Source organism: Dipodomys merriami, unplaced genomic scaffold (assembly GCF_024711535.1).
Source record: "Dipodomys merriami isolate MVZ:Mamm:240054 unplaced genomic scaffold, mDipMer1.0.p SCAF_122, whole genome shotgun sequence".
Taxonomy (NCBI): Eukaryota; Metazoa; Chordata; class Mammalia; order Rodentia; family Heteromyidae; genus Dipodomys; species Dipodomys merriami.
The window spans coordinates 2576952-2599861 of NW_027202516.1; the positions used below are offsets into that span (position 1 = coordinate 2576952).

At 56.1% G+C, this 22910-nt stretch overlaps 1 protein-coding gene and 1 non-coding gene across 2 annotated transcripts in view; both read left to right on the forward strand.

Moving 5' to 3' along the window:
• Nucleotides 1-19361, forward strand: part of Elovl5 (ELOVL fatty acid elongase 5) — a 40992-nt gene extending 21631 nt beyond the window's left edge. The window contains exons 2-8 of the mRNA XM_070017288.1: nucleotides 5782-5847; nucleotides 7632-7819; nucleotides 14655-14732; nucleotides 15336-15507; nucleotides 16694-16818; nucleotides 17577-17711; nucleotides 19130-19361. Of these exons, the coding sequence (XP_069873389.1) occupies nucleotides 5790-5847; nucleotides 7632-7819; nucleotides 14655-14732; nucleotides 15336-15507; nucleotides 16694-16818; nucleotides 17577-17711; nucleotides 19130-19270 (897 nt within the window). The 5' untranslated portion in view covers nucleotides 5782-5789 and the 3' untranslated portion in view covers nucleotides 19271-19361. The remainder of the gene's footprint in view (nucleotides 1-5781; nucleotides 5848-7631; nucleotides 7820-14654; nucleotides 14733-15335; nucleotides 15508-16693; nucleotides 16819-17576; nucleotides 17712-19129) is intronic.
• Nucleotides 9327-9453, forward strand: LOC138823757 (small Cajal body-specific RNA 23). Its single transcript, XR_011370902.1, has one exon. It is a non-coding gene; the product is annotated as a small Cajal body-specific RNA 23 (non-coding RNA).
• Nucleotides 19362-22910: the final 3549 nt, after the last annotated feature.

The following is a 22910-nucleotide window of genomic DNA, read 5'->3' on the forward strand; positions in this document are numbered from 1 at the left end:
TCGGGCGAGTGCTTACAGACTGGAGGCCTTATGCTCAGACTCTTCCCGGCCTCTCCTCCCGGGGAGGCCCAGACTCCTCACCCAGCCTCTGCATCTTCTGTGGGACAGGGTTGGTCGCAGGATTTCCTGCAGTTAGCTCCAGGTCAGGCTTGGGGAGTCGGGTGATCCTTCTCAAGCAAGGGAAATGCCATTTTTTTTTTTTTGGGGTCCGGTTGTGGGACCTGAACTCTGGGCCTGGGCGCTGTCCCTCAGCTCTTCAGCTCAAGGCTAGCGCTCTACCACTTGAGCCTCAGTGCCACTTCCGGCTTTTTGCTTATGCAGTGCTGAGGAATCGAACCCAGGGCCTCATGCATGCAAGGCAAGCACTCTACCACTGGGCCACCTTCCCAGCCCCGAAATGCCATTTTTTTGTGGCCTGCCCTTGGGCAGCCCAGCTCGAGCGTGGGTCGGGGGAGAGACTTGCTTTCTGAGGCCTGCAGCAACACCTGAGCATTGTAACAGAAGACTGTCTTCACCTTTGTCTGAAGCCGCTTCAGGAGAGATAAGAAAGGACAGAGCAGGGGATGTCAGAGGAGATGCTCGCCGTGGTGGCTGGGCGGGCAGCGGCTGCGGGATCGCCAGCGTGGACGTGTGCGGACGCGTACCTGAAACCAGAGCAGCGCTCACAGTCGGCCTCCTTTGCTCGGCTGCACCACTCCCACCTTCCACGCTGAAGCTAGGTGCTAATGCCATTGCCGGCAAGGCCTGGCACTTCATCTGCACAGCACCCCTGGGTGCGTGCCTGTCCCCTCAGCTGGGGCTGTGGAGCTCTGCGTGGGCCCTGGTTCTGCCCACCCTTCTTCCGGGAAGTCCCAGGGCTTCATTTCCTCTTAGAACAGAGACGGCGCTGGGCCTGGCCTGCGGCTCACCCGGCTCTGGGCTGGTGCAGCAGCCACCGGCTGGCAGGCTCTTCGCTCGGTGCTGAGGCTTCAGGGCCAGACTCGGCCACCTGCACTGTCATTTTCACGGTTGGCGTGGGGCCCACAAGGTTAAGAGCTCTTCACTTCCCGTTATCCCTCTTGAAAACGCGGGTGCCAGAGGCTGGACGGGTAGCTCCTGGACACACGTCTCATAAGGGGGTGACAGGAACGAATGACGGGGCAGGATTTTCAAAGTGGTTTTCTTGAATGGAGAGCTTCCTGTGGGGTTTGGCTTGGGTGACCACGGGAGGTTTGAGATGTGAAGCCCCACGTCCTGAGGGGATGGCGTGGGGGAAGGGGGCGTTGGGAGGGGCTGGTCTAGTGTCTCCAGAGGGCCGAGGCCCCAGTGCAGTGAGCAGTACCTTGGTAAGGAAAGGGCCATGGAGGGACCGCCCAGCCCGAGAGCCTCACCAGGACCAGTGCTGGTGCCTTCCGGTCGACAGCTGAGAGCGATGCCCTCTGTGCCCGCGTCCCCCGCCCGGCCGCCACCCCGGGGCCGGGGCCACTTCCTGCCCTCCCAGCTGGAACGCACTGACAGCACACCCCTGAGAGCCCGCAGCGCAGCGCAGCTTAAACCGGCACCGCTTCTGTAGTCACATTCGCTTTCCTTCAGCTATTCACTCGGCACTGCAGGGTCGCATGGGATAGCTTTTCGAATCAGAGTAAGATAGACGCCATTAACGTCTGTCTGCACCGCCGCCTCGGCTCCAGTGCTGGCGTTTGTGCCGTGTGTTTTGCACTGGGAGTACCTCCCTGTGCCGCCCCACCCCACGATGGCACTTTCTGAACTCCAGAGAAGCTCACGTTGGCTGTGCTCCCCCGCCCCTCACACACCAGCGGGCAGGAGGGCAGGAGGGCCTGGCATGAGGCTGTTTTCAAATTCCCACCTGATTGACCTCTTCGGGAAAGAGTGGCGAGGACGCGTGCAGGCAGAGCGGTCTCTTCCTGACCTTCACTGTGGCCTTGGGTTCTGCTGGGGCCTGGGTGGTCTGGCTTGTAACTGCCTTCACGGTCACTTTCCTCCCTTTTGTCATAGTGAAGTGGCCCTTGCGGAGGTGCGGCGCTGAGGCGCTTCAGGAGAATGGAAACGAGGGGACGTTCCAGGGAAGGACTGCTGCTGACGTCCTTGGAGTCTTCCCAGCCTGCTCGGGCCCAGTTCTCAGCATTGCACCTTTGCTGGTTGTCGGGGGAGCTCGACGCCAGTGGCGTGGGAGCCGACCCGCGGCCCTCGGCCAGGAGCTGAAAGGCTCTGCCGGAAGAGAGCCGGACGCTGCAGAGGCCCCACGAGGACTGCAGACGGCTGCAGCTCCGCAGGGAGGGGTCCCGTGCCGGAGCGGGCCGCGGGCGCGCGGACAGGGACAGACGTCCAGGCAGAGCCCAGGCCGGCCTGCCCTCTGTCTCAGAGAAAATAAGGAAAGCAGTTGTTATTTTTCATAGTGCAGTAAACCTGTATAATTTTTCCATGATCATCAGAAATACCTGGAACCTGAGATCCTAAAAGCATGGGTAATTGTGTGTGCTCCATCGACCACTGTGTGCGTGTGTGTGTGTGTGTGTGTGTGTGTGTGTGTGTGTGTGTGTGTGTGTGTGTGTGTGTGTGTGTGTGTGTGTCGGAGCCAGCGGCCAGATGCACTGATCCCGTGTGTGTGTGTGTGTGTGTGTGTGTGTGTGTGTGTGTGTGTGTGTGTGTGTGTGTGTGTGTGTGTGTGTGTGTGTGTGTGTGTGTGTGTGTGTGTGTGTCCGTCCGTCCGTCCATCCACCCCGGCATCCAGATTCAGCACTTGTCCTTCCTCTGAACTCCTTCAGGGTCACAGAATACCGCTGAGTCACCATGTAATGCTTTACTTATATATTTCTTGACTTTCTTATTCTGAAAACTAGCATCAGAGATGCATGACATCCAGTAGAGAGAGCAGAGGCCCCCGCGTGCTGTAGCGTGATCAGGGAGTGGCTGGGGAAGGGGACCGCGCCTCCGGGCCAGGTTTGTGAGGACTGGGCCCAGACGCTGCTCCTCTGGGGAGTGCTTCCGAAGGAAAGTGTTTTGAAGATGCTCATGCAAAGTTGTAAGAAATCACACAGAGGCCCTAAGTACCCTTCTTTCCTTGCAGAAGTGTGACAGTCTCTCTCATGCTGGGATTCTGGCACAAATACCTGTGCCCAGAGCACAGGTGTGCTTGCACTGTCACGTGACCCTCCCTGGTGGCTCACACCTGTAGTCCTAAACTACTCAGGTAGCTGAGCTCTGAGGGTCACAGTTTGAAGCCAGCGCAGGCAGGAAAGTCTGTGCAATTCTTACCTCCAGTTACCCACCAGAAAAGCCAGAAGTGGAGCTGTGGCTCGGTGGTAGAGTACCAGCCTTGAGTGAAAAAGCTAAGGGACTGTGTCCTGGCCTTGATTTTAAATACTCAGAGTTATAAAAACAGCCTCCCCCACCCACCCTGGACTCAGCTTAATCTCTGGAGATTCAGACAGGTAGTTGTGTAGATATCTCTCGGCCCCCCTCCCCAGGCCTGGGTGCTGTATCTGAGCTCCTTTTGCTCAAGGCTAGCTCTCTACCACAGCGCCACTTCTAGTTTATCTGTGATTAATTGGGGATAAAAGTCTTATGGACTTTCCTGCTTGGGCTGGCTTGGAACATCCATCCTCTTATCTCAGCCTCCTAAATAGCTAGCTTTCCAGGTGTGAGCACTGGCGCCTGGCTCTTGGTTCTTTTTCATTGACGAAAAATGTTCCATGGATGTGTTGCAGTTAAACTGTCCACTCTTACCACCGTCTCCGAGCTTGTAGTTTATAGCTTCAGTGGAAGTCTTCATGTGAATGTGGCTATGGTTTCTTCAGATGTTTAATACCAGTGTAGCAGGCAATGGTCTGCCTCTACCCTAATTTCCAAGTAGAAAGCTGTGTACTCTCCTTCCACCGGTTTTTCTGCAGTGGTAAATACCACAGTGGCAATCTTCAGAGAAGTATTAACTCACGTCTGCTTTCATTTCCTCAGAACTGGGCTAAAATATCAACATTTTGAACTCTTTTTAAAAAGTTTATTTAAAAATTTTAAGTGTATGTAATTGCACAGCATCTTAATTACCTGAAGAAGAGCCTGCAGGCCCATGCCAGCGCCCACCCTCCTGCCCCTGCCCCAGCCCTGGCACCCATCCACGCGGGTACTTCATGTCTCTGTCTTGGACGCTCTCTGTCACCTGACTCATGCAGTGTATGGCTTTGGTGTCTGGCATCCTTCACATACCATTAGGTTTTTGATTGTGGAAAGTTCTGCAAACCCAAGAGAAGAATTCTCACACTGAAACCAGCACAGTCTGGCATAGAGGAGGTTTCTGGCAGTCAGGCCTGCATGTGTTTTTGTAGTAGGGCTGGAGGGGTGCTCTGTGCACCCCGCTTCCGTGGGTCTGGTTGGCACTGTTCAGGACAGATGACATGTTAAAGGATTCTCAGTGTCTCCAGTGCAGAAGTCCACAGCCCTCCATGGTGGCCTGCTGTCCGTCCTCACCGTGGGGCTGGACTCTGCCTGGGTTTGACCAGGCTGCTGGCTTCTGCCCTGTCAGCCTAGATTCTCCTTGTGCGTGCTGTCCTGTGCGGTTGTCCTTGGATGTCCTAACGCATTGCAGCAGTTCCTGGCCGTGGTCCTGCGGTCCTCCAGCGCGCTCCTGCCCTCTGCCCTCTGCCCCTCATCCCCACCCATCTGCGAGCTGTCGTTCTTAGCCCTCTCCCCGCTCCTTTCCAGCTTTTCCACATAGACACCAAACGTCGTCCACCGATGTGATGGCCTTGTTCTGTTTGTGTTAGGAGCATCGCTGATGGTAAATCCTGCACTAGTGTCCTTGCTGCGGGTGCTGACAGTGTGTTGCTTGAGTCATTCTAACTTCTTATTTGCAGCTTCCTGTTTATCTCTGTCTGGCAATCCTTCGTATACAGTGAATGCTGGCTGTTTGCATACTTAATGAGCCCCGCATCTGCTCTGTAGATCTGTCTGACAAGTTCCTCTCCCTCGAAGTCAGGGCCCCTGCACCTGTCACCGAGACGTGGACCTGACCAGTCATGGCGGGGACCGGGGGCTCATGGGGACCAAGACCGGCGGATACTCGGCTGGAATGCCAGCAGAGCCTGCTGAGAAGCTCACACAGTCCGGGGTGGTAACTGTTCATCACAGAGCTGACATAGTAACAGTGAAGCTTGGTGGAATGACGTTTATTAATTCTCGCACTTTGGTTTGCTATTGTGATCTGTGTTTTGTTTTTAATGCTGCGTTGACTCGCGTGGCCATCTACTAATGGGGTTGCTGCCCCCATGAGCATGACCTCTGACCTCTCTGAGCTCAGAAGAGAAATGTCTGCGATAGTATACTCATCTGTTAGTTTCCCCTGGCTGCGGCTGGAGGGCGTTGATGGGGGTTTGCCTTGGTTTTTACTGTAGCCAATGAAGAATGCTAACATGATCATTAATAACAGTAACAAGTGAACACATCCCAACTTTTTCTCTCAGCCTCCACTCTGATGGATTATCCTGTCCTGTTGTCCTGAGCGTCATTTCTCATGGGACACTAGACAGTGCCCCCCTTCCTCCCCCCGCCCAGCCCTGCGTGTGGGTCTGAGACATTCTGTGCTGTCCCCTGGCCCAGCCTTTTTCTCTTCAAGTTAGAATTAGTCCATCGGAATTACCCTTGGGGGAATTAACTTTGGTTTCATGTGAGGAATTTAACCTTGTCTGCTGCATATTCTTGGAAAACAATTTGTTCTTGTTCTTTGATGGGAAAATGCTATATAAAAAGCATTTTGAGGAGGGACTAATCAATGTCTTTTCTTAATAGGTTTGAAAATGGAAAATTTTGATGCGTCACTGAGCACCTATTTCAGGGCATGGCTGGGTCCCCGAGGTAAGGTGATTTTGGCTTTGCCCCCTGCCATCCTGCCCCACCACTTACAAATATTGCATAAAGAGGTTCTAGAAACTACATAGGTAACAGAGCGTGGCCAGGTGCTCTGCCAGCCATGCCCAGCCCTGGCTCCTGGCACTCAGACAGCTGCTGTAGCCATGGGGCTCTGACCCTGGGCCTTCCCACGAGGTCATACCCATGCCCTGGGGTAGTGTCGGTGATCCATGTCTGCCCCGAGCCCCTGGTATTTTAATCTTTTAGAAAGTGAATCAGGGGCTGGGAAGGTGGCTCAGTGGTAGAACACTTGCCTTGCATGCCTGAGGCCCTGGGTTTGATTCCTCAGCACCATATAAGCAAAAAGAAAAAAGCCGGAAGTGGCACTGTGGCTCAACTGGTAGAGTGTTAGCCTTGAGCTGAAGAGCTGAGGGATAGAGCCCAGGCCCAGAGTTCAGGGCCACGACCGGACCCAAAAAAAAAAGAAAGAAAGTGCATCAGGCCCATGTCCTCTTCAAGCTCATAGAAAGTGTGTTTGAGTTCATTGTGAGAATCAAATGCTTGAGGAAAACCAACTTGGAGGCAAGGTCTCTTTTGGCTTGTGGTTTTGGAGGTGTCCGAGGCTCTAGTCCATGGTCCCTGGGCCTCTGGTACCCCCAGCATCATGGTGGGCAGTGTGGGGCGGGGCAGAGTAGAGCTACTCACCACCTGGTGGCCAGATCAGACCCAGCCACTTCCAGAGCTCTCCCTCTGAACCTGCTGCATGAGATGCCAGGCCGCCTCAGGTAGCCCAGATACCAGCCAGGACAGGAAGGGGAGCCGCAGGGGCGTTTAAACCGAGGCCGTCGCAAAAGCAAACAAGGAAAGGAACTTGATGATCAGTGTGACGGGGTCAGCTGATGTCTGATACCTTCTGTGATTAGAAAGGGCTGCAGGGCACTGGTGCACCTTCTTTGAGGGCCGCTGGCACTCCCCCTGGGGTTGAAACACTCCGCCCTTTGACCCGGCTCAGTGTGCCCAAGCCTTTGTCCTGCAGGAACCTTGGCCAGTTCTGCCCTGTCTGTACAGCCCTGTCTGTCAGCAGTGGGTGTCACCCAGACGCCCCACGGCTGGGGCAGGGCAACCTCAGAGTATGGCCGTTGAAAAAGCACATTTGTATGGGGACGGTGCCCAGCTTTCAATATGAGCTTAGATCACAAGGTGACCGGGCACCACCCCGGCACCACCCCAGCACGTCTCAGGGCTCGCTGTGTTTAACCTCAGCCCTCCTCCTGTGGACCCCACTGCTCTGGGGTGGACACCACCTTTGTAGCCAGAGATGGGGTCGCTAAGCCGCACAGGTGCTGCACAGGTACCACGTCTTGTGTGCGTACCGCTGCCCTGCCAGGCCAGGGGCTTCAGCACGTGTGTGGAATTCTGCACGTCCAACTAGGACACCAGTGGGGCTCTCCCCTGCTCTTTTTCTCAGGTTTTTTTGGAAAGCCTGTTTTGTGCTATTTCATTTAGCAAAGGCCATGAGTAACGGAGGCTGCAGCTTCACTGCACCACACAGCACGCGCTGAGCCTCCGGCTGCTCCTCCTCCGCCCGGCCGCATCAGGACAGCGCGGGGCCGGGTGGGGCGGGGCGGGGCGGGTGCTTTGGGCCAGGGCCACCTACCCTTGCCTGGTACTGCGTACCAGCTGCGTACTGCAGCTGATAGACTTTGGTTGGAATGTTGCAGAAAATGTGGTTGGTTTTGCTTCGGTCCTATTAGCCAATCACGAAAATTTTTTCTTCTGTCGCTTTGCAGACACCAGAGTGAAAGGCTGGTTCCTTCTGGACAGCTACATCCCCACGCTCGTCTGCTCTGTCATTTACTTACTGATGGTGTGGCTGGGACCAAAGTACATGAGGGACCGGCAGCCCTTCTCCTGCCGTGGCGTCCTGGTGCTGTACAACCTGGGCCTCACCCTGCTGTCTCTCTACATGTTCTACGAGGTAGGCGAGTGGCCGGCGCCGGGCCTCCCTGCCTGCTGCCGCAGCCGGTGGGGGAGGGGACAGAAGGGCATCTTAACTCGCTTTGAAATTGATTTTCCAAAACACTGGAGGCTTTTGTATGCATCTTCTGGAGTATCTAAAACAGAAACCTTTGCTGTTGACTCGGGTTTGTGTTCCGTGTGATACAGTTAGAGTAAATAGCTCCAGAAGTATTTTCACGTGAGTAGTATACAGAGTGGAAAAATAAACATAATGTGAAAACAGGTCTGCGGGCATCGCTAACTCTTGATGAAAGTGAGTTTTCTTGTGGACATGGTTGGGAACTGGGTAGTATTTGGTGTGGTAGGTTCTGTGGCCAATTGTCCCTGTCCTGATCCTAATAACCTGTCAGCTTTCACAATTTTTTTTTTGGGGGGGGTCCGGTCATGGGGCCTGAACTCTGGGCCTGGGCGCTGTCCCTCAGCTCTTCAGCTCTACCACTTGAGCCAAAGCGCCACTTCCTACTTTTTCTGCTTATGTGGTGCTGAGGAATCGAACCCAGGGCCTCATGCATGCAAGGCAAGCGCTCTACCACTGAGCCGCCTTCCCAGCCCTCACAAATTGTTTTTTAAAGGAGTAGATGGGAAGTCCCCTTCCCTCCCCCCCCCCTTAATTTTGTGTGCATGCGTGCATGTGTGCATGTGCATGCTGGGGTTTAAATTCAGAGCCTGTTTTTTTTCTTCTCTTTGTGTCAGTCCTGGAGCTTGAACTCAGGGCCTGAGCGCACAAGCCTAGCACTCTTGTCACTTGAGCAGCAGCTACACTTTTGGTGTTTTGGTGGTTAGTTGTAGGTAAGAGTCTCACAAACTTGTTTACCCAAGTTGGCTTTGAACAATGATCCCCAGATCTCAGCCTTCTGGGTAGCTGGGATTACAGGAGTGAGCCATTGGGTTCTGGCTCCCTGTAGGTTTTGAGTGGTTTATGGGCGTTCAGGCACAGTTCTCTCACTTATAAGACAGCAGTGTTAGAAATGAGACTTGATGGCTCCAAGCAGATATTACAGCCTAAATAAAAATGAAAAGCAATTCAAGCACCAGTGGCTCAAATCTGTCACCCTAGCTACTCCAGAGGTTGAGATCTGAGGATCGAGGCTTGAAACCAGCCTGGGCAGGAAAGTCTGTGAGACTCTTGTTTCCAATAAGTAACAAAAAGCCAGCTGTGGGGCTGGGAAGGTGACTCAGTGGTAGAGCGCTTGCCTCGCATGCATGAGGCCCTGGGTTTGATTCTGCAGCCCTACATAAGCAGAAAAAAGCCGGAAATGGCACTGTGGCTCAAATGGTAGGGAGCTAGCCTTGAGCTGAAGAGCTGAGGGACAGCGCCCAGGCCCAGAGTTCAGGCCCCATGACCCACAAAATAAAATAAAGCCAGCTGTGAAGCTACAGCTCAAGTGGTAGAGCACTAGTCTCATCAAAAAAAGCTAAGGGGCCTGAGGTCAAGCCCTATAGCCGACTCAAAAATAAAAAAATCCAGGCTCACCAGGGCCAGGTCTTCTCCTTGTGGTGCTGACCTGTCCCTCCATGGGCAAGAGTATCAGGACTGGTTTGGGGGTGTCCCACCTGAGTGGATGTGGTGACACCACAGTTTTCAGAACAACAAACAAACAGGGAGGTAGGGAAACAAAAAAGGCTCACCCTGTGGTAAGCCTCTGTGGTGGGGCCTTTTGGTGGCCTCCGCGGCCCGAGGGTCTGCTATGGAGGACTTGGTTCTACTACTCTTCACGTCATCATGACGTCATAACCAGAACTTAGAGGTTTCAGAGGCTGCTTTATTGAAAAGGTGAAAGAAATTGAATGAGTGGTGAGCTAGATGTTTTGCCTTGCTTCCTAACCCCGGGTCATCGTGGGGTGCTAAGACAGCTCCCCAGACACCCAGGGGCCCTGGGGCCCAGGCTCAGAGTCCTGGATGGAGCCACAGAGCAGTTGCTTTGAAGCTGGCTTCTTTTTCTTCCCCTTCAAGCTTTGCTAAAATAGATGTTATCATAGGAAAAACATTCAAACAACCTTTCAATTGATCGGTTTGACAATATATTATGTTTACAAAAAATACTGGAAAAAGTCCTTCTTGCTCTTTTGTTTTCTGTTTAGAGAGCTATAGAAGCATCTGGTGGGAAGACCTTGTTGTGGCCTAACAGCCCTGGTCGCTCCTAGTGGTGTGCCCTTCCCCCGCTGAGCCCCTGCTCAGAGAGAGCTCCTGGCCTGCCTGTGAGGGGAGGGAGGGAGGGAGGGAGGGAGGGAGGGAGGGAGGGAGGGAAGGAAGGAAGGCTTTGCTAGCGGGGTCTGCCAGCAGCCTGTTGCCACCCTCCCCACCAACACAGGCCGGGGCCGGCCTTGCAGTCCGGTCCCTGGGTGTGAGCCGCTGAGGCCCAGGATGTCTCCTCTGGGAAGCTCACTTCCACCCTTGTTCTGGACCTGCAGGAGCAGGAAGCACAGGGGTCAGACATTTGACTAGAATCCAGGAACTGTGCGTCCTTGCTGGACGGTCAGGGCTGTGGCAGCACCTTCCTTCAGAGAGGCTCCAGGAAGCCTGCGGCTGGCACCTCCGCGTGGGCACAGTATGCCAGGCGGCCCTGGAGGCTGGCCCGAGGCCTTCTCAAGTCTTCCGACCGGTTCTGTTCTTATGGCTTCACCATAGCGAATGGTCTGCAGGGCGTCAGGTGCAGCTACCTCCATGACCTCCTCATGCTCCGGGCATCTGAAGCCACATGCTGTAGCCTGGCTGTGGTTCACAGTGGTGCTGCCAGAACCGACCAGCTGAAGCGGAGGAAATGAATAGCTGCTTTTAACTTTGCAGCCGTTGCTGGTGAACTTCTAAAGTAGCCATCTGCTGAGGATAAAGCGACCACTAGCGATCACTTCCTGCGCTGTCTTCACGTGCAGAGCGCCCTGTGGTGGTCTTGCTAGCCGCGGTGGGGACAGGACAGACAGGCATGGTGTCTGTCAGCTGCCCAAGTTGGTGTGGCTGTGCAGCCCGCAGATGATGTTAGAAGTGACCACCTGGCCCTGGGGGAGGCGGGCCACATGGGGTCACCTCACCACTTCCCCTCCCCCGTTCCTTATTCACCACAGAGCTGTGCCACACTGGGAGGGGGTCCAGTGACTCACCCCGATCCTAGCTACTCAGCACCTGAGAGCTGAAGGCAGCCCAGGCAGAGAAGTCTGTCAGACCCCACCACCAAAATAACCAGCCAAACGCCAGGCTGGAGGTGTGGCTCAAGTGACAGAGCGCTGGGCAAGCAAACGTGAGACCCTAAATTCAAACATCAGTACCAGAAGGGAAAATAACCTACCCATGGAAAGAAGTCAGGCCGTAAGAAATAACAGCCCTGTGCACATTAGCACGGGGTATGGCTCAGTGATCGAGTGCTTGCCTCGCATGCATGAAGCCCTGGGTTCCATTCCTCAGCACCACATACACAGAAGAAGCCACAAGTGGCGCTGTCGCTCAAGTGGTAGAGCACTCACCTTGAGCTGAAGAGCTGAGGGACAGTGCCCAGGCCCAGAGTTCAGGCCCCATGAATGATAAAAGCAGAAGAAAGGAAAGTGTCTCTCCTCCTGTGGTACCGTTGAATTCCAGCGTGAGAGTGCCCCTGCCTGTCACTACACCTCTGCTTAGAGAGTGACACCACCCAGCTCACCAGCTGCTGAGAGCCGCCGGCGCTTGAGAAGTGGCGATCTTGGCGCACCAACACCTGGGCGGGGTTGAGGGAGGCCGGTAAGGACCCGGTGTTTTTCTGTCTAGGCTTTGTCTCGGATGACCTCGTTTCCTAAGACACTTAGGTAGTATTCCAGAAAGTGCCACACTAAAGGTTTGAGCTCACTTGTGGTTAAATCTGATGCGAGGTGGGAAAAGTCTGCTCTCCCTGTTAAAGATGACTTACTGTGAATGACGTCACCGGGCCTGGCAGGGAGCTCACCTGCCTGGGCACAAGGCGCTGTTGCTCATTGGATCTCCTCCTAGAGAGGGAAGCAGGCTCTGGCGGCTGGCACAGGCAGGCCTGCGCTCACTGAGGCTGGCTCTGCTCAGGAGGGAGCTTGCGCATACGGTTTTGCAGGGCGCTGCTTGTCTCTCACTCCCTGGGGAAAGCCTTGTAAGTATGGCTCCGGGGAGTGCGTGGCCTTCAGAGCATGCAGGTTGCGAAGGTGGTGAGCAGGAGTTTGCTCCTGCTGCGGCAGCGCTGCCTCCTGAACTGATTGTCAGGTGCCCAGGGAGGGCGCTGCTGTGCTCCCTGCCCCCCCCAGCTCACTGCACAGTGGGTTCACAACGCCCCCACCCCCCACCCCCCGCCCCGGGGGTCTGCTGGTGACTGGTGTGTTCTCCCTTCAGGCGCTCCTGTGGGCTGGACAAAGAGTTTGCCTTCTCATGAGCAGAATTCAGATGCCCCTCATTAACTTCAAGCCTCATTGAAGTATCTTCTGGTATTCTGATTTGTTCATTTGCAAAGCAAACATGAAATGTTCTTTTGTCTTTTCTGCAGATGAAACATTTGGCCTACATTTGGGAGCAATAAACCCAGTGCCTTGAACTTCTTTGTTCCAGACTTCCTGGGGGGAGCGGGGGCTGGGAAGATGGTTCGGTGGTAGAGTGCTTGCCTTGCATGCATGAAGCCCTGGGTTCGATTCCTCAGCAGCACATAAGCAGAAAAGGCCAGAAGTGGTGCTGTGGCTCAAGTGGTAGAGTGCTAGACTTGAGCTGAGGGACAGTGCCCAGGCCCAGAGTTCAGGCCCTACTACCGACAAAAAAAAAAAGAAAGAAAGAGGGCTGGGAAGGTGGCTCAGCGGTAGAGTGCTTGCCTTGCATGCATGAGGCCCTGGGTTCAATTCCTCAGCACCACATAAGCAGAAAAAGCCAGAAGTGGTGCTGTGGCTCAAGTGGTAGAGTGCTAGCCTTGAGCTGAAGAGCTGAGGGACAGCACCCAGGCCCAGAGTTCAGACCCCCACAACCGGCAAAAAAAAAAAAAGAAAGAAAGAAAACAGACTTCCTGTGTGAAAGTCCCTTTCCGAGTCTTGTCAGGCTGGAGTGCGTTCACCATAGGGCAGGTCATTCGTCACAGGACAGGTATGTTCACCGTAGGGCAGGTGTGTTCGCGTAGGACAGGTGTGTTTGCCGGGGCTAGAGGGCAGCTAGGAGCAGATGGGGTGGTGTGGCAGGTGGAGGGGAGCAGGTGCGGGCTGCGGACTCCAGGGAGCACCCCTTTCAAACGGTGGTGCGCTCAGTGCCCTTCACCCCGGACCCCCCCCCCCAACCCGGCCCCTCCCCAGTCACCAGCATGGCACATTTATTAGAGTCCACGTGAGAGTGAAAACGTGGTATTTGTCTTTGGATCCTGACGCATCTCACTCAACATGATGAACTGAAAATGATCCCATTCTTGTTTATGGCTGAGTGTGCTCCATTTATATGTGTACCACGTGTTCCACATCCACACCTCAGTTGCTGGGCATCCTGGCTGCTTTCCCAGCGTGGCCCTAAATCACGGGTATGCAGCTGTGTCTCATAGGTGAATTCTGATGCGTGTCTGAGCGTGGCACGACGGGCCCGTAAGGTGTCTGGCTTTTGTTGTGACTTCCGCAGCCGCTGCCCTGGCTCCCCTCCCACAGTGGTGGAAAGGCTGCTTCCGTCCCACGCCCCGGAGCACGCCGCCGCTTCTCCAAGCGCAGCAACCCCTGTCCCCAGGCAGGTCACACGGGTTAAGAGGTTTCCGAAGAGCCTGTGTGCTGGTTAGGGCAGGACCCAGCATGGGTGAGCCTTCAAAGCAAGCAGGCAGTCCTGCTGTGCAGCCAGGGCGAGAAGACCACAGCGTCACTCACAAGGGTTTTCACTCACTGGTTGCAGGCTTCCCACCCGGAAATTCTGGTCCTCGGCATCTGGGCCTGGCCCCCTCGGCCCCAGGGTTTGGGGTCCTGAGGAGTTAGGGTGTTCACAACATTGTGTGATGGCGTGGGACGGGGCCACACTGGAGCGCCGAGGCCGGTGCCTCCACCGGCCCAGGCCGTCGGCAGAGACGCTGCCGATGGTGCTGGGCTTTGGAAGGAGGCGACAGGCCGTGAGCGACCGTTTCAGAACCGAGCAGCGTGTCTCAGGCGCCACGAGCCCCGCGCGGTGCCAGCCTGTGCCGTCCTGTGGTTCTCCCTGGGGCCCGCTGCCTCCCTGGCTGCAGGGGAGTTTTGAGGTGTGGGTGCAGCCTCCCCGTTCCCTGGGGTCTGGCGCATGTGTGGGGAAGATGGCAGGAGTAATGAGGAAGGAGGAGGGGCAGCGCCGCCCCCAGGCCCTCGGCAGTGTTTCCACAGGTGGTTGTAGGGATGACCTCTGGGGTGGGAAACATCCCTACCCCACAGCCACAGCCCACCCCGCCGAAGAACTCGTGGGAGACCGAGGCAGAGTATTAAGGCCGTCTGGTGGAACACAGTTCAAGACTGAATAGCAACCTGTCATTGGATTGGTTTGGGCACTCGGGCAGGACCTCAGGCATGATGGACTACACATTCTCCCGAGAGGGCACTGGAGGTGACTCGCTGAGCCCCACTGAGTCTGCTGCCCCTTCTGGAACTAGAGGCCGCACATTTCAGACTTCCTCTGGAGCTGGGCGCCAAGGCCAAGGCCAGGGGATCCTGAGTCCAGGCCTCCAAAAACCAGTGACGATACCATCAGCCCACAGCTTTGTTCACAGCTGGGGACATGAGCGAGGCCTGGCCAGCAAGGGCCCACGGGGCTCTCGTGGTGACGCTCTCTCTCTCTCTCTCTCTCTCTCTCTCTCTCTCTCTCTCTCTCTCTCTCTCCCCCTCTCTCCCTCCCTCAGTTAGTGACAGGAGTGTGGGAAGGAAGATACAACTTTTTCTGCCAAGGCACCCGCAGTGCGGGTGAATCCGACATGAAGGTAGGTCTCCTCCTAAAAAGGCGTCTATTGGAGTGGGGTTGGGTTTTGATTTTTGGTTTTAGAAAATAAATTACATAAAAGACAAAATAGACCATAACCTCTCCACCCAGCTAGTCCCTGACAGAGTCTATCTATATTCATAAGATGGGAAAGTATTATATGAGTATGAAAGAGGAAACAGGCTTCCCACTCTGGGAAGCCAGGAGCCGGTAGCTCACACCTGTCATCCTAGCTACTCAGGAGGCTGAGATCTGAGGATCACAGTTCAAAGCCAGCCCAGGCAGGAACACCTGTAAGACTCTTATTTCCAATGTACCACCAGAAAACTGGAAGTGGTGCTGTGGTTCAAGTGGCAGAGCGCTTGCCTTGAGCTGAAGAGCTCGGGGACAGCGCCCAGGCCCAGAGTTCAAGCCCCATGAAAATAATAATAATTTCAGGGAATGTATTTATATAAGACCGTAAGAGCTTAAAGCGCTCATGCACATGCCCTGTGAATGGTTGTGTTAGAGGTGGAATCTGACCTCGGTTCACTGAGGGGAGCCTTGAGCTTGTCGGGGTTGGTGCTGGACTCTGGCTGTCCTCTGACCCCGCCTGTACTCCTAGATCATCCGCGTGCTCTGGTGGTACTACTTCTCCAAGCTCATAGAGTTCATGGACACCTTCTTCTTCATCCTGCGCAAGAACAACCATCAGATCACCGTGCTGCACGTCTACCACCACGCCTCCATGCTCAACATCTGGTGGTTCGTGATGAACTGGGTCCCCTGTGGTCACTGTAAGTGTCGCTGTGGGCGGGGTGTGGGCACAAGGCTCTTCCAGGTCGAGCCCCATTTGCTTTGGTGCTACTGGTATGGCCCGCGTGTGGCCAGTGCCCGGCCTGATGGGGCCCAGTGCGGGCCATGCGGCCTGGCCCATACTGAGAAATGGGAGCAGTGACGCGCCAGGCGGCAGGTGTGGCTGGGGGGTGAGGTGGTTCTGGCGGCACGTGCTGACCAGTCCTGCTGCTGCTCACCCTGGTGGCATGAGATATAACGAGGATTATGATGCGCTCACGTCTCCAAGGTCAGGTCTGACGTTTGGATCTCTTATGGTTCAGAGTCTGATCACTTTAGGTTCAGATTGAGGTTTGAGCCGTATCTCAGAGTTGCCGTCCTCTCCACACTGACAGCCCACTGAGAACCTTGGCTGTTTTCTTCCTGGGATGACTGACTTCACTCAGTCTGCCCAGGTCCACAGCCATGAGAGGATAGGGGAAAGTCCATCGGGTGTGAGGGGAGGTGGAGACCCTGGGGCGGTGGGTCTCCCCCCCCCTCCCCGCACGCACCCCCCGGTTCCCTCACTGGTCATGGCTGTGACTGCCCTGGCCAGAAGGAGGAGGCTCAGTCCGTGAGTAGCCAAGACGGGTTCAGGGCCACTGGCAGCAATAGCAACTCCTCCTGCAGCCTGTGTGTGAGCTGCGTTCAGAAAGGCCAGCAGCCTGGCGGCTGTGTTTACTGGGGAGGGCAGAGAAACGGAGCAAAGCTAGAGGTCCTCCTGAAATCCGTCATGGAGAGGTGGGCCGGACTCTGGGCTCTGATTAATAAAAGCCATGGTGTCGGTACTGCAGCTAGAGAGCACCGGAAGGCACCCTCCCAGCGCCCACACTGCACCCGCTGCGGGAGCCAGGCACCAGCTCCCAGCCCATCGCTGATCACCCTGCCTTCAGACCAGCACCTCTGTCCCCCCCCACCCCCCCACCCCCGCCTTCAGACTAGCACATCCGGCAGCTGGGCTGGAAGGCAAAGCCCTGGCTTGGGAGGTGGCTCAGTCTGGGAGCCGGAGCCGCGGGTGCTGGAGTGGCCTGGTGAAGTGGTCCTTAGACAGCCACGCAGCACGCGCAGCAGGCAGGTCTGCACCACTCTGGGTTATCCCTCGTAGCAAACGCTAACGCATCTTCCTCCCACGTCCTCTCCGTTGCCCAGCTTACTTCGGTGCCACGCTTAACAGCTTCATCCACGTGCTCATGTACTCGTACTACGGCCTGTCCTCCGTGCCCTCCATGCGCCCTTACCTCTGGTGGAAGAAGTACATCACGCAGGGGCAGCTGGTGAGTGTCTGGGGCTCCCGCCTCGGTGGGCCCTGTGGCCCCCGCATCAGCCCCCGCGGACGCCGCGCACGCCTCGCAGGGGGCAGCCATCGGTGGGGGCTGTGCCTTGGGGGCTGGCCTGGCGTCCCGGGCTTTGCTCTGAGCATGTCCACACACAGCACCTGAGTGTGCTGAGCCGGATCCACACCCCTGTGTGTGTGCGCGCATGCTGTGGCCATGAGTCCAGGATCCAGTGGGAGGCCGTGTGCCCAGCAGTGTTGGTGAGCGGCCGAGGCTGGTGAGGGTGCTGGCTGAGCCGTGCCCGCAGCCCCGCCCCCGTGGCTGGAGCACCTGCTGGTGAGCAGAGCTTGGCCCAGGTCTGCCGAGCCGGGCACAGGCCGGCCCGTGCGGCGCTGGGGTCCGTCCTTCTTGTCACCCCAGTGTCGGTAGACCTCAGGCTCCTGGGCTGTGACTGTAACAACAGCCGTGGACGTTGAGCCAGTGCCCACACTTGGCAGAGCAAGGGTTTTGTGTGGGTTGTTCAGGAGCCTGATTTCACACGCAGGTGGAACCTTGAGAAACAGCCCCCAGCCGCCTGCTGGGGTGTGGCCAGAGGTCCTCCCCCCCTTCTCCCCACCCCCACCCCTCCCAGGCCACATGGACAGTCCTTCCTGGTCAGTACTTGAAAATTACACTGCGAAAGCCTTCCGAGCCGCGCTCCTTCCCTCCAGCGCTGACGCGCGCGGGGAGCTGAGCTCGGCCGCGTTCCGCCTCTCCAGGTGCAGTTTGTGCTGACCATCATCCAGACGAGCTGCGGGGTGCTGTGGCGGTGCTCCTTCCCGCTTGGCTGGCTCTACTTCCAGATCGGGTACATGATCTCCCTGATCGCGCTCTTCACCAACTTCTACATCCAGGTAAACCGTGCACTTCCCTCTCCCCTGCGAGGCAGGTGCTGCCGGGGAGAACAGGACTCGAGGACTCGAGGGGACGCAGAGCCGCGCTCCCGCTCTTGCTTTCTTCCACGCAGAGCCGCGCTCCCGCTCTTGCTTTGTCCCACGCAGAGCCGCGCTCCCGCTCTTGCTTTCTTCCACGCAGAGCCGCGCTCCCGCTCTTGCTTTCTCCCACGCAGAGCCGCGCTCCCGCTCTTGCTTTCTCCCCCCCCCCACCTGTGGCCCGGCTTCCGCCCCGCCGCCCTGCCCATGGCTCGCGTGTGACTTCGTCCTGTTCTCTCTGGTGTGCTCGCGGCTCTGGCTGTGGAGATGGGCGCATGCACACGGGCCGCGTGCGGGGTGCGCGCAGAGGCCTGTCGCGGGCAGCCTGGCTCGTGGTGGCACACACTGAGGGTTGTGCCTGTGGCCCTGCGGGCGGCAGCGCCTTGTTGGCTGGTGCCCGTCGTGTGGGGGACACAGGACACTGGGTCCCCGGGAGCGCCCCAGTGTGCCCCTGGGCATCTTTTCTCCTTTTTTTTTTTCTGCCAGTCCTGGGGATTGAACTCTGGGCCTAGCATTGTCTCTGAGCTTCTTTTGCTCTAGACAAGCACTCTACCACTTGAACCACAGCTTTCTTGAGTAGCTTATTGGAGGAAAGAGTCTCATGGACTTTGCTATCCTGGCTGGCTTCAAACCGCGATCCTCAGATCTCAGCCTCCTGAGTAGCTGGGGTTGCAGGCGTGAGCCACTGGCGCCCGGCGTCACATTTGTACTCTGGGGGACTCACAAGCAGCCAGCCCACAGGGCCCTGTCCCCCGCCACGTGGGCAGAGCAGTGTTTGCAGTGGTCAGCTTGGCACGGCCCCTGTGGTGACGGAGATCTCAGGCTGCTGCAGCAAGTGCGCAAAGCCAGACACTCCTTGGCCCTGGAGCCCTGCTGCTGTTCTGTTTTTTTGTTTTGGTTTTTTTGGGTCCGGTCGTGGGGCCTGAACTCTGGGCCTGGGCGCTGTCCCTCAGCTCTTCAGTTTAAGGCTAGCGCTCTACCACTTGAGCCACAGCACCACTTCTGGCTTTTTTCTTTCTGCTTATGTGGTGCTGAAGAATCAAACCCAGGGCCTCAGGCATGCAAGGCAAGTGCTCTACCACTGAGCCGCCTTCCCAGCCCCTGCTGTTTTGTTGTTGTTGGTGGTGGGGCCTGAGCTCTGGGCCTGGGCGCTGTCCCTCAGCTCTTCAGCTCAGGTGAGCACTGCTGCTTGAGCCACAGTTCTGCTTCCCCAGCTTCTTGATAATCATTGATCTAAAGGGGTAGGTCTGGCTAGGGCTGTGCTCACTGTTCAGTGCTCCGGTCCTCTGGGGGACGGGTGGCTGGAGCCCCTGTGGTTCACCTGTCCTTATGCATTTCAGACTTACAACAAGAAGGGGGCCTCTCGGAGGAAAGACTACCTGAAAGACCACCAGAACGGGTCCGTGACTGCTGCGAACGGGCATGCCAGCAGCTTCCCCCTGGACGGCAGTGCCAAGCCCCGGAAGCTGCGGAAGGATTGAAGCGGCCACGCCCACAGCCAGACACACGTGTGACTGTAAGCACAGTAGAGTGGCGCCCTGACACCCGCCGACAGCGACAGCCACTGCGACTTGGGCCTGCAGTAGTCGATTCGTGTAGGACCTTTTCATCCGTTCCAAGCCCCTAGAGTTCCTCCGCAGATTACACCAGTAGGCATCAGATCCCGCACATTTCCAGGACCTCACTGACCCCGCCCGCCCGCCCGCGCTAGACTGTGGAAGGGAATTACTGTAGTGTATGACACTGCTGTTGCCTTATTAGTTATAACATGATAGGTGCTGAATTGTGGTTCACAATTTAAAAACACTGTAATCCAAACTTTTTTTTTAAACTGTTGATCATGCATGTGATTGTAAATGTAAATTTGTATAATGTCCTTACAGTAGAGAAACACACATGCCTTACAATTTAAAAAGCAGGGCCCAAAGCTTACTAGTTCCAATTAGGATAGGTTTCAAGTTTGTATTCATTTGTAATAGCTCTGTTCAGAAAAAAAGAAATCACAGACCGTGACGGTAGGAAGCCGGTGTGCGCCAGTAGCTCGGATTCCTGCGGACGTGTCATCAGGAACGGCGCCTTCAGTTTAGTGATCCGAGCTTTCAGCCAAGCAGGCTCAACCTTGGTGGAACAGTTGGTTTAACTTTTTAACAGATGTTATTTTTTTATTTTGAGTGCCACTATTGATAATGCGAGAGAGCGGGGGAGGGGCGCTGCGGAGCAGTCTTGATGAACCTTAAATATAGAGTCTTTGTCCTCAAGATTCTAGAACGCGTGTAGGGCAAGCCGGCCATTTTTAATTTCTGAAGCACTGAGTGTTTTTAATGCAGGGAACAAAAAGCCGCGTTTGCTTTGCGGTGTGGGAGAGGAGGGACCTTCCCAGGACCAGGGCGCGTTTCTGGTTTGGCGGACGCCGCAGGTGAGCGGAGGAGCTGAAGGCCAGACTCCACATCTGCAGTTGTGTCTGTACCGGTCTGACCCAAACCGCCTTTGAAATGTGCCTGGTCCCCTAAAAATTGATTAATAAGGGAGGGAAAAGAACCTCTAAAAACATGGGATAAAATTAAGCGGATAGGAACAGCATACGCACAGCTGATTGGACAGCGATTTCTTGTTGAGCATAAATCTGCCATCTCCGCCACTTCTTCCGCTTACGATCTGAAGATCCGTGGGACCACCTGTTCAAACACTGAGACCGCTGGTCATAAAGACCATTGTGTGCGCTGTTGACGTACTGACTGCCCTGTCCCTTCTGCATTGGAAACAGCTCTTTGAACCACTTGCGACGCATAGAGATGGTCGTTGACAACATATAAACTAACTGTGGGTTTGATGTTGATGTAACTGTGAGTTTACGTGCTTTCATTTTGCACATTGCTGCCCGGGGAGCTGCGGCTCGGTGAGTGTGAGGTTTTCTGCGGGAGGGGTCGGGCATCTGCTTCCATCTGCCAGAGCGCGTCCTGTTGTCCAGTTGTGAGTGTGGCTTCAGTCGTGGGCACTCAGCTTGCGATGTCTTTGCCCCGGTGCAGGGACTCCAACGCCCACTGGTGTGCTGCGAAGTGTGCTAGCTCGTCTGGAGACACACTGTTACGTGATGTCTGAACGTTAATCATTAAAACATTTTTGATTACCAGTGCTTGTGCTGGACGTCGTTGATGAGCTGCCAGCGCCGAAGGGCAGGAGGATGGGAGGTCCGGCCCGTCAGGCCCTGAGGCCCCTTCCATCCCACCACTTCAGGCTTCCGGCCCAGGTCCCAGCCCAGAGAGCTCTCCTCCTCCCTCCTGAGGGTCCCCACACAGGCTGTTCCTTTCCTGGGTCTAGACCTCACACCTGCACGTTTTCCTGTAAGGGTCCAGATGGGAACCCGTGGGGGCTTGGTGAGCCTTGTACCCTCCAGTGAAAGCAGTCAGCCATGCGCTGGGCAGTACGCCGACGGTGGCGGCTGCATAGGCCGGGACGAAGGCCTGGGGCCCCAGGTTGCCGACCTCTGCTCGGGGGAGGAGCCCCTCCCAGCTCCCGGAGCTCCAGAGCTCTTCTGTGTGAGACCCTGGACCCCCGCTTCCCCTGTCCAATGGAACCCGCCGCCAGCACCTGCCTGCAGAGGGCCGGGCAGCTTCCCCCCCCCCCCCCGCCACTGGCCACCCACCCAGCCCTCACGTGGTTGGGGGTATCAGCACCTTAAATGTCTCCCAAAACTGCACCTGTATGTTGCTAGAACAGGCACAGGAAAGTCGTTTTCACTTCCCTGACTTCCCTGTAAGTCCACAGAAAAGGGAAAAAGAATGAGAATTCAGAGCAACAGGAGAGAAATGGCCTCTCTCCCCCACGAGCGAGTGGGCAGCAGGGCCGCGCTGTCCCTGCACTGGCCCGTGCGCTCTCCCTCCTGGGCAGCAGCCTGGCCACTCACCGGGCAGGCCGGGGAGAGTCGCGTGGGATGCGTGGTTTGGGGGGCACACGTGGCTGCTGGATTTTGGTCTTGAGCTGAGCGTGTAGCTCAGTGCTGGGGCTCTTGCCTGGCGTGTAAGAGGTGCCAAGCAAACTTCTCCGCAGGGAAGAAGAGAACGCAATCTCGTTCAGCTCTAAGCTGCTGCCTTGTATTTCCCCAGCTGGCGCTCTAGCAAGCCTGTCCTCACGGGAGGGAGTCATCTGGTTTGGTACTCTGAACCAGACTTGGAGTCCAAGTGTTCACCGACCGTCTGCAGCCCTGATGTTCCTGGTCTTGAACCGTTCAGTCCACCATTCTGGAATTCCTGGGGTCTGCTGCCCTTTGGAAAGGGTGGCTTCGGTTCAGTTTTCCCCAGGGTTCTGGCTGCAGTACCAGGGCTCCACAGCTTGTTTCAGAGCCCGAGGTGGCTTCCCAGGGGACTCGGCGAACAGGCCCGTGCCTGCCTCCCCAAGGCTCACGCTTCCAGCCCCAACCAGATTGTTCTCTTCTGATCCGGAGAAGATTGTTCTCCAAGGGGAATTAGGAGCATTGTACCACCACCCACTGCGCTTGCCCCAAACACGGGTCTAACACCCGTGCTCCTTGTCCTCATGAGTCTTGTGCACGGTGTATGAATGAGTGGCACGGAGTTGTGGTGTTGGAAGGACGCTTCCACAACAAGCCTAGTGTACTTTCATCATTCACGCCCTCCCCTGTGTCATTTCTCGGGCCTGCCTCCCATTTCCTCGGGGTTTGTGACTCCCGCCTGCAGGGGGCAGGTTTCCTGGCCGTGGGTACCGTGGTCCCTGCTGCGTCCGGCCCTGGCTCCGTGCAGGGCCTGCCGGGGCCTCGTGTGGTGGCAGATGTGCGGTGTTTTCCCAAGTGCTAGTCAACAGGAAGGAGGTGTATCCACACGGACTGGTGCTACATCAGATTTCAAATTCTGTTGCTTAGCATGACTTGGTTTCATCCATCGTCCTTAGGGGAAGGTCAGTTAATACAAACATACAACAAAGGAACTCAGATTTCTCACACACACAAAAGTAATGATTTAGATATCTTGATTCTGTGGGTCACAAAATATTAAGAGAATTTTCTATTAGAGTGCATGGTCACTCTAAAGCCCTTGTACTAACACGTGATTCTGACAAAACCCAACTTGGTGGTGCATCTGTAAGTGAAAGGTGTTTTGAGGAAGG